Here is a 10978-nt window from a genome sequence, read left to right as displayed (position 1 = left end):
AGGGCATCCTAGAATATGTGGCTTGTGTTCTAGCACCATACATTACACCGATCAATGCCACCAAATTCAAGAGGAGTACACCCTAGCCATAGCCAATGTGAACTATAACAATCATCCATCCTACCAAAACCAAGGCCACAACAACTACTCTCATGGCAATAACTCCAATCAAGGGTGGAGAGATAATGCACAAGGGAATCATCAAAATCAAAGATGGAACAACTCTTCTTCTCACCACAACAATAACTACCATTCTTCATCCCAACACGATAATAACAACAACCATCAAGCCAACCAAAATAACCAAAACAACTACCCTAAATACCAAGCACCACATCAAAGACACCAAACCAACCAAGCCTCTTCTTCTTCTACCAACCAAGTCGATGAGCTTAGAGTTATTGTGGAGAAAAATAAAGAGAATAAAAAGGCTCAATTTAGTGCCATAAACGCTCAATGTGGTAGCATGAGTTCTCAATTAGCCAACCTCACCGAGATGATCTCAAGATTGGCTTCACGCTCTTCCAACAACACCAACCAACCCTTAAGCTCTTCTAACCTTCCATCCCAACCCCTTCCAAACCCAAAAGGTGCACTCAATGCCATTACACTACGGTCGGGGACTACATTGGAGGAGATACCTCCTAGGGCCTTGGAAGACATTCATGAGGAGGAAGTGATTGTTGAAGCTCCACATGAAGAGAAGAAGACGAGCACAAAGCAATAAGAGGAAGAAGTGAGCCTCAAGGAGCCTAAGAGAAAAACTACAATGGATAAATCCATTTCTATTCCGTTTCCTTCGATGATAAAGAAAGCCAAGAAAGCTCCGGAGTTTGATTTGAACATGCTTCAAGTATTCAAGAAAGTTGAGGTAACCATCCCACTCCTTGACGTCATTCAACAAATTTCGAAGTATGCAAAATTTTTAAAAGACTTGTGCACACACAAGGATAGGATAGGTGAGTTGGAGACATTGACATTGGGTAGTTCTATTTCTGCATTGATGAAGCCTATTCTTGAAAAGTTTGGTGATCCTGGACATTGTTTGGTTTGTTGTCGTATTGGTGGAGTTGTTTTTCATGACTGTATGTGCGATTTAGGAGCTTGTATGAGCATCATGCCATTCTCAGTGTTTGCAAGGTTGAATTTGGCTCCTTTGAAAAGGTCGGCTACAAGGTTTTCCTTAGCCGACAAGAGTGTGATTACCGTGATGGGTATAGCCAAAGATGTACTTGTGGCAATCAAGAATTTGGTATTTTCGGTCGACTTCTATATTCTTGAAATGCCACCAACAGAGGGTAGAAGTTCCTCCTCCGTTCTACTTGGTAGACCCTTCTTGAAGACCTCTAAATTCAAGTTGGATGCCTTCACTGGCACATATTCTTTTGAGGTTGTAGAAAAGACAATCAAGTTCAACTTGGAGGAAGCCATGAAACACCAACCCGAAGATCATTCCGTTCTCTGATGTGATATAATTGATGAGGTAGTAGCGGAAGTGCAAAGCGAAGATCACAATGAGCTATGCTACTCTATTGTTGAGGAGAAGGATGATCAAGAGGGTGAACAAGGGGAAGTTATTGAGAATGAATCCCATGAGCTTGGTGAAAAAGAACCCCAATTGGAGGTAAAAAGTGAATTGAAGCCTCTTTCATCTCATTTGAAGTATGCATTCCTTGGGGACAATCAAAAGTTTATGGTTATTATTGCTAGTAAGCTCTCTAGCCAAGAAGAGGAGAAGCTCCTAGATGTCCTAAGGAAGCACAAGAAAGCAATCGGTTGGAGCTTGGGTGACATTGTGGGAATCGATTCACATATGTGCATGCATCGTATCTTTCTCTAAGAAGGAGCTCGGCTGATTAGACAATCCCAAAGAAGACTCAACCCAACTATCCTTGATGTGGTGAAAAAAGAAGTCACGAGGCTACTTGATGCGGGTATTATACACCCGATTTCTGACAGTGAATGGGTGAGTCCGATCCAAGTTGTCCCAAAGAAATCGGGCATCACCGCCGTCAAGAAGGAAGATGGTGAAGTGGTCACCACAAGAGTACAAAATGCTTGGCGAGTGTGCATCGATTATAGGAGGTTGAATGTTGCAACGAGAAAAGACCATTACTCTTTGCCATTCATTGACCAAATGTTGGACCGACTTGCGGGTAAATCCCATTATTGCTTTCTTGATAGTTTTACTGGATACTTCCAAATTCACATTGCTCCTGAAGATCAGGAAAAGACCACATTTACTTGCCCCTTTGGCACCTTTGCTTACAAAAGGATGCCATTTGGGCTATGCAATGCACCCGCCACTTTTCAGCGGTACAGGACAAGTGTCTTTTCCGATCTTATAGAGAGTTGTCTGGAAGTCTTTATGGATGACTTTAGTGTGCATGGAACTTCATTTGATAGTTGTTTAGAGAACTTGGCCAAGGTCCTAGCAAGGTGTGTTGACACTAACCTTGTTCTAAATTTTGAAAAGTGCCATTTCATGGTAAGACAAGGCATAGTGTTAGGACACGTAGTTTCTGACAAGGGCATTTTTGTGGACCCTGCCAAGGTTAATGTCATTACCAGTTTATCTCACCCCTCATCTGTGAGGGAGGTCCATTCCTTTTTGGGGCATGCAGGATTCTATAGGAGCTTTATCAAGAATTTCAGCAAGATTGCATTGTCATTGTCGCACATTCTCCAAAAGAACGTGGACTTTGAGTTTGATAGTGCTTGTGCGAAAGCATTTGAGGAGTTGAAGAGAGCTCTTACCATAGCACCGATTGTGAGAGGCCCTGATTGAATGCAACCGTTCGAGATCATGTGCGATGCGTCCAATCATGCCGTAGGTGCCGTGCTTGCACAGTGCGATGGTAAACTCTCTTACATCATTGCTTACTCCTCAAAGACATTGGATGCGTCACAATCCAACTATACCACTACCGAGAAAGTGCTTTTAGCCATTGTTCATGCTTTAGATAAATTTCGATCTTACTTGCTAAGCTCTAAGATAGTGGTATACACGGATCATGCAGCTTTAAAGTATTTGTTGACAAAGAATGAGTCGAAACCTATGCTCATACGTTGGATCTTGTTCTTACAAGAATTTGACATTGAGATTAGGGATCGAAGTGGGTCACAGAATCTAGTTGCAGACCATCTAAGCCTCCTTGAAAATCTTAAATATGACCCATTTCCGATTAATGACTCATTCCCTTTGGATAGTTTGCATGCTGTTACGGATAATTTTCCTTGGTTTTACCCTATGGCGAACAACTTGGTTGCTAAGATTTACCCTCCTAACTTTTCAAAACACCAAAGAGCTAAGTTGAGGAGTGATTCCAAATACTATATTTGGGATGACCCTCACTTGTGAAGGAGGAGAGTAGACCAAGTAATTCGTAGATGTGTTCCAAAATCCGAAATCCAACCCATTCTTGAGTCTTGTCACTCGTCCGAGTTTGGTGGCCACTTTGGCCCACAACGGACGGCTAAAAAGATTTTGGATTGTGGATTCTGGTGGCCAACACTATTCAAGGATGCTAACCGATTTTGTGTGTCATGTCACCAATGTCAAAAGTCAAGAAATGCATCCTAAAGGGATGAAATGCCTCAACAACTGATGTTATTTTGTGAAATCTTTGATGTATGGGGCATAGACTTTATGGGGCCATTTCCTAACTCAAGTGGGTATTTGTATATTTTGTTGGCGGTTGACTACGTCTCAAAGTGGGTAGAAGCGATACATACTCGCCTTGATAACGCTAATGCTGTGATTTCTTTCATTAGAAATAATATTGTGTGCCGCTATGGGTTGCCACGAGCAATCGTGAGCGACCAAGGTTCCCACTTTTGTAACAGGAAGGTAGAAGCACTACTCAAGCGCTATGGGATATCACACAAGGCCTCAACTGCATATCACCCCCAGACAAATGGGCAAGCAGAAGTGTCCAACTGAGAGATTAAGTGAATTTTGGAGAAAGTGGTGAATCCACAAAGGAAAGACTAGAGCTCTCGGTTGGGAGATGCACTATGGGCATATAGGACGGCCTACAAGACCCCATTAGGGATGAGTCCCTTTCGGGTTGTCTATGGTAAGGCATGCCACCTTCCGATGGAAATTGAGCATAAAGCCTATTGGGCGGTGAAGCAGTGTAATATGGACATCACCAAGGCGGGAATAGCCCGGAAATTGCAACTGGAGGAGCTTGAATGTCTTAGAATGGAGGCATATGAGAATGCCCAAATTTACAAGGAGAAGACTAAGGCATTCCATGATCACCACATTCGGAAGAAGGATTTTCAAGAAGGTGATGAAGTTCTCCTCTACAACTCAAGGCTTAGATTCATGCTTGGAAAGCTCTGTTCAAGATGGGAATGTCCCTTCAAAGTGAAGGAAGTCAAGCCCTATGGTGTGGTGGAGTTGTTTGATTCCCAAAGTGAGGCAACCTTCAAGGTGAATGGCCATAGAGTGAAGAAATACCATGGCTACATGTCACCCAAGGAAGTGGAAGTGCTCCTACTTGAGGATGCACCAAAAGGAGAGGAAACTTAAGCCGAGGACCGTCCAACTTAAGGACGTAAAAGAAAAGTGCTAGGTGGGAGACACCCCACCACGGTATGATCGTTCTTGTATATACTTTATTACTCCTAGCCTTAGATTCTTTAGGAACTTTGTGATTCTTCATGTTGTTGAGTTTCTTTTAATATGTTTTGATATGATAGGTTTTGTTGAATTTGTTAGATTGTTGTGGTATTCACTAGGATTTTATCAATCTTGGCAAATTTTGTTGTATTGGTTGTGTTGAGAAAATACCTCTTCTTGAGTATTGAATGATTTTGTGAATGTTTTCTCAACATATCTAGCTAATTGAATGCCAAGAATGTGTTAAATTGCATTTTTCTATATTGAAAAAAAAAAAGAAAAAGGGGGCAACGACGCGCAAGCGCACTGTGTGCGCGCACGTCGGCGTGGTTTCATAACTCCTGGTACAAAAAACTGTGAATTGTGCCCACATTATGTAAACTCTGTGCCAGGCAACCCACGCGTAAGCGTGCTTGACGCCTGTGCGCCCCTTCCTGTTTCGCCAACCCACGTGCAAGTGTACTGTGCGCGCGCGCATCAGTTGCGCATACTGCACTCTCTGGGCATTCAGGATCTCCATATCAAGCTTAGCCTCAAGTCGGGACACCTCAGTAGAAGGGGTTGCAGAAGACTTGGCGGACGGGTCCAACCCAGGAATCTCGTCATCATCAGGGGAAGGCACAATCTTGCCATCCTCCACAACATTGTCCATGCTAAATGAGGTGAGGTCGGCATCAGGAGCAAGAACCCAGACCTGAGCCTTCAAATTCTCGTACAGAGCCATGATACCATTCATTATATGGCCCTGAAGCTTGGGATAATCATCGTAAGAAGACTGGAGCTTCTCCTTCACCTCCAAAAGCTCACCATAAGTCCGGGTGTAGCTTTCCTTAGCCTTCTTGGCCATATCTTCAGCCAGATTGGCAGCCGCTTCCACAACAGTAGCCCGGGCCTTCTCCCTCTCCACAGCAAGCTCCAACCCAACATTCTTTGCCTCCAACTCAAGTCTTAATCCCTCCACCCTTTCATAATCAGCCTTAGCCTTCTCAAGGAAAGCACTAGTAGCATGGATAGGAGACTTTTTGAAATCCCTAGACAAAGCGGTGCTAAGATTGGCCATCCAGATGCTGTTACTGGCTATGAAATCAAGGTGGTAAAGAATGGACACATCATCAGTCGGAACAAAGCAATGCGGGGCGATATGCTCCACAGCAAATGCCACGCCGTCAAAATCCTTGTCATTAAGGTCATAAACCCCAACAATCCTCGGCCTCTTGGGAAACGGGCCAAACGAAGAAGGAGAGGAGGGAGGATCTCCTAAAAACGTCTTTGTTTCCAAATGAGGGGCTCCCCTCAGTGCTCCTCCAAAACACCCACAAGGCCCTCTCTACCTCATCTAACTCTCCCATGAATATTTCTAAACAATATGCTCCTCTTGCCACCAAAGGGGAAAGGTGGGCTCCTTATTTTTATCAAGAAAAAATGGGTGAACACCATCCATCGCCCGAATTTTAAAGTAGAAATTCTTAAAGTCTTGAAAGGAGTCATAAAAAATAGAAAACACCTTTCTCCCCTGGGTGGCACGGAAGAAGATCCAAGAGGCCTTCTTCTTGGCCAACCCCGGCTTGGTCAACAGGAACAGATAGAGAAAAAGACTAAGGGAAGGTCAAACACCCAAATCCTGGCACAGTAGTTAAAAAACCTTCATAAAAGCCAAAGAGTTAGGATGAAGCTGAGAAGGGGCAATGTTACAGTTCCAAAGGAGGTCAGACTCAAACTCGGTAAAGGGTAGAGTAACACCTAACTTGGTAAAGAAGCAGTCATATGCATAAAAGAAGGGACGTTCTGCCCGACTTAAAGGAGGAAAACTGACCCTCTCCTCGGGATCAGGGGACACCAGCTCATAGTTTTTCTCATCCTCCCGATTCTCAAAGATCCTATGAAATCTCCTAAATTTCTCACAGTATTACAGGTCTGCTACAGTAACGCATCCCAACACTATAGAATCTAACCAGTCAGCCATACCATGAGGAACCTTTGTGGACATCTCAACAATATTTTTACGAGAAGACATAGAAACTACACCTATAGTAAGAAAATGAAAAGGACGTCACTACCAAGCAACTTAGTTGGAAACAGAAAATGAAAGAACAACTAGCAAAACAACTAACTATGGCAGCAAAAAGGGCGCCCCAAGGTTCACAAAAAACGAAGATCACCACTAAAACATATAGGCACCCTTTGGAGGCAACGCAGATACAGAAAGAAAATAAAGTCAAAAACCTTAGCCCTTCCAACAAACAAGAAAAGTGCAAAATAAAAAAGCCTTAACCTTTTTCAGACCAAAAAGCAAAGCTAGATCAAAACTTTGAAAGGAAAACAGAAGCATGCAGCAGAAAACAAAACACCAAATGGAAAAATCTTGACCAAGAAAAATACGAAATACGCAAAGCATGTACCAACCTACAACAAGAAGAAACAGTGGCGATAAGCACACAGCAAAAACACGAACGATCCACACCAACAAGCGCTTCGAGGCTTCAGAGAAAGTAGGAAGCTTGGGGCAAATTGAAGGAACAAAGGCCGAAGGAAAGAGGCTCTTTCTCTAGAAATGTGAAAGCAAAACAGAGGGAAGCGAAAGATTGAGAAAATAAAAAAACCCTTTTCGATTTCAAATTAAAGGGGGAAACGAAATGGTAAAAGAAATAAAAGCCCAATTAATAGGCTTGAAAAATGTTCACATGAACCCAAAGAATTAACGCCCTCGAGAAGGGCGCATCATTTAAAGAGCAAGGCAAAAATGCTGTGCGTTTTGAAAGCATTAAAGACGCGAAGCTCACACAAGGAGGAGCAGACCAGGCGCAACCAAGCATATGCTTGAACACGACTTCCCCAAAGAGGTCGAAGCTCAGAAAGCACAACCTCGTGGGAAGATCGAAGATCAAGCAGGGGCACTATTCATACCCTGGACCGAGCTGTAAGGTCTGGGTTGGCCAAAAACAAAGGGACTGACCTCTTTTAAGGTTGGCCCATCAAAACTACCTCTTCATAAATAACACGGACAAATCATCACAGAGGCCCATGGAAGCCCAAAACGAATAAACCACCGCCTACCGAGACGCAGTTAACAAAAGATATGACCTCAACCATAAAAAATAAAGATAAGATAACAAACATATCTCAAGGAAGGTTGCCCAGCACTACTATAAATACACTGGAGCACCAAGTATAAGATATACTCCAATTCTACAAAAAACCTGACTAAAGCCCGTACTGACCTAAGCATCGGAGTCTCTTGCAGGTACCACCACCCTCCAGTGAATGAGGACCAATGGCATCCTCCATCCCAACAAGTCGGGCACGGTAAATCTTGACCAAAATAGAAGATCTCGTCTGAGATGGACCTCCAGTTTAAGGTAACCTTCGGAACAGTTAGTGATCTCGATTCCCATACCTTAGCCAAGAGACTTTTGCAACTTATATTAAAAAACGTAAACTTCCTTTGCTTATTTATTGCTTTAGTCACTTTTTATTTAGTTTAATTAGTTTTAGACTAGATTTGAATTCATACCTTGTCTTGTTAGATTGATACTTGCTTAGATAGTGCTTTGATCACCTTTGATTTAATTCCTTGCAACTTAAGTTTCTTGCATATTAAGTTTTGCAAGTTTAAATTCTTTTCTAGGTTTATCAACCCTAGATACCTTGACCAACTTTGATACACACAATTGCACATCCTAGGGAGGATGAGTGATACGAAATTTATAGAACAATAATTCTATGGCAAGTTTACCGGGTCGTAGTCAAGTAATAACTCACTTTGAGTGAGGTAGATCCCACAGAGATTGATGGATCAAGCAACTTTAGTTAAGTAGATATTCTAGTTAAATAAACATTTAATGATTTTTGTGTATCCGATGAGTAAACCAACAAGAAAAGTAAAGTGCATAAGAATAAAGAACAGTGAAATTAAATGAATGAAAGTAAGAGCTAAAGGTAAATAGATGGAAAGGTAAAGAGCGGAAATATAAATTGCAAGAAAGTAAATGCGGAAGAGTAAATGAGAAGAAAATGTAAATTTGCAGGAATGTAAATGGGATTGGGAAATGGGTACTGATCAGAAATTAACAAATCATAAACTAAAGCAAAGTATTAGAGTAGTGAAAGTGGAAATAGATGATGGGTAAGCTCATAAGGGATTGGAGATGTTAGATTCTTCCTGAATTAATGGGTCCTACTCCTTCTCAATCATGTGAAGCAGATCTATGGTAGATTGTAAGTAACTGGGTCCCAATCTCTTGGTGCTTCAATTTCTCTTAACATAAATAATTTCCAATATCTTGATCTATTGCTCATGAGAAGAGGAGAGGTGCATTTGCAAATCTCAAGCCACACAACCTTCAGGATCTCAATTTAAAGTGGTTATATCTCACATACCAACTAAGAATGTATCAGTCAAGAAAGCTATGAGAGAAGAGTCTCAATCTGAATTTCACAACTTCTTTCTCAAGTTCATCATGAAATTCAAGTAGATCCAATTACTCTCTTGATGGTAATTGGATATATGAAGCATAAAGACTTTCTCTTAGGTTAATAACACTCAAATTGAAGAGAAAAAAATTAGCATTCATTCATTGAAATAAAACAGAGCTCCTCCCCCTAATGAAGTGGGGTTTAGTGACTCATGGCTCTTCTATAAAGGACTTGCATAATTGAAAGTGTAGAAAAATAAAAGTTAACTAAGCTAAGTACAAGCAAGAGAAAGTGAAAAAGTAATGTAAAATGTGTAGTACAAAATTCAGATCCAGCAAAAGTCCCATTTATGTTCAAAACTTCTCCTATTTATACTAATCCTTTAGTTTCTCAAGTGTGCCTTCAAGTCTCTGGAAGTGGGCTTCTTAGATCTTAAGTTGGAAATATTTTTGGGGCACTTGGCGTTGCTGAGGTAGAGTTAGCATTGCCAACGTTCCAAAAAAAATGCTTCCAGGCCCCTTCCTAGCGTTGTCACCCAAAGGTGGCGTTGCCAACGCCAAAAATTTACTTCCAGGACCCTTTTCTAGCATTGTGATCCAACGTTGACGTTGGTGTCATTTTTCATCTGTGCGTACGCATTTTCACACATGCGTGTGCACCATTGAAAAATTTCCCTTTGTGCGTACACATCCTTCCTCATACGCATGCATGCCTGCAATATTTCCCATCATGCATATGCACACTGGAGCGTGCATACGCACAACTGCAAAATTTTCCAAACTCAACTATCGCAACTATCGCAGGCATTGTTGGGAGTAAAGGTGGCGTTGCTAACGCTAGAATCTGTTCCCTGGGCTAAGCTTTGGCATTAGTGGCCAAAATTGTCATTGCCAACGCCTTCTTCTTCATCTATTCTTCTGTTGAACGGACAAGACTCCTCCAAGAGCGTTGTTGCACCAGAGTTAGTCTCACCAATGCCTTCATTGTCTCAGGATTGGCGTTGGTGAGCCCTAATTACTATTGCCAATGCTTTCAATATCTCATGCTTGGCGTTGCCAACTCCCTCTTCTTCATGCTTGGTGTTGTTGCACCAAAGTTGGCGTTGCCAACTCACTATTCTTCTTGCTTGGCATTGTTGAGCCAAGTTGGCATTTCTAATGCCATCAATACCTCATGTTTGGTATTGTTGAGCCAAGTTGATATTGCCAACGCCTTCAATACCTCTAAGCTTGGAGTTGATGCACCAAAGTTGGCATTGCCAACTCCCTCTTCTTCATGTTTGGCGTTGTTGAGCCAAGTTGATGTTACCAACACCCTACATGTCTTCAAGCATGGCATTGTTAAACTAGAGTTGGCGTTGCCAATGCCTTCAATACCTCATGCCTGGCGTTGTTGAGCCAAGTTGGCGTTGCCAACGCCTTCAATACCTCCAAGCTTGGCGTTGGTGAACTAAAGTTGGCGTTGCTAATGCCATTGGTTCTTGTATTCCCCTGCCTCTTCTCTGCCTTACCTATCATCAATCACAACAATTGCATCAAAGCTTGCCATTCAATAAATAATCACAAGACATTTCATCCATCTAAGTGCAATATAATTTTCTTAAAACATTTTTCTTTTTTATCACTCATTGCATCTCTTAGCTTCTTTTATTATTTTCATGAAAATGATCACAATTCAACTAGCGCTTGATGCATCAAAGCATGTAGAAATAAGTCATCCAGTTGCTTGTTTATTGATAAGGAAAATTCATGAAACTAGGCTAAAACTAACTAAACTAGCTCACTAATCTAGCCAAGATGCATATGTATCACAACACCAAACTTAAAATGTTGCTTGTCCTCAAGCAAAGAAAAGAATATACTACAAGCATTGAAATGGATAATTAAAGGTGTGTCCTTATTTGAAAGAGTTTATATGCTAATCAGTGGGGTTTAG

At 41.8% G+C, this 10978-nt stretch overlaps 2 protein-coding genes across 2 annotated transcripts; both read left to right on the top strand.

Annotated features, from left to right (window-relative positions):
• Positions 1 to 769: 769 nt before the first annotated feature.
• LOC130934269 (uncharacterized) lies at positions 770 to 2788 on the top strand. The gene is made up of 3 exons (XM_057863856.1): positions 770 to 1390; positions 1484 to 1815; positions 1960 to 2788. The coding sequence occupies exons 1-3, from the start codon at positions 770 to 772 to the stop codon at positions 2786 to 2788; spliced, it is 1782 nt and encodes a 593-aa protein (XP_057719839.1).
• A 1311-nt stretch (positions 2789 to 4099) lies between these two features.
• On the top strand, positions 4100 to 4540 carry LOC130934268 (uncharacterized). Its single transcript, XM_057863855.1, has one exon. The coding sequence runs from the start codon at positions 4100 to 4102 to the stop codon at positions 4538 to 4540; it is 441 nt and encodes a 146-aa protein (XP_057719838.1).
• Positions 4541 to 10978: the final 6438 nt, after the last annotated feature.

This window comes from Arachis stenosperma, chromosome 6 (genome assembly GCF_014773155.1).
Source record: "Arachis stenosperma cultivar V10309 chromosome 6, arast.V10309.gnm1.PFL2, whole genome shotgun sequence".
Classification (NCBI taxonomy): Eukaryota; Viridiplantae; Streptophyta; class Magnoliopsida; order Fabales; family Fabaceae; genus Arachis; species Arachis stenosperma.
This window is presented reverse-complemented; position numbering and strand designations above follow the sequence as displayed.

What these genes read in the sequence shown, in the direction of transcription:
- LOC130934269 (XM_057863856.1), top strand. Translation starts at nt 770, where the DNA reads ATGGATAAATCCATTTCTATTCCGTTTCCTTCGATGATAAAGAAAGCC. An exon ending in CTGGCACATATTCTTTTGAG is followed by an intron (nt 1,391 to 1,483) that starts GTTGTAGAAAAG and finishes ATAATTGATGAG; the next exon opens with GTAGTAGCGGAAGTGCAAAG. An exon ending in GTGGGAATCGATTCACATAT is followed by an intron (nt 1,816 to 1,959) that starts GTGCATGCATCG and finishes GATTTCTGACAG; the next exon opens with TGAATGGGTGAGTCCGATCC.
- LOC130934268 (XM_057863855.1), top strand. Translation starts at nt 4,100, where the DNA reads ATGGAAATTGAGCATAAAGCCTATTGGGCGGTGAAGCAGTGTAATATG.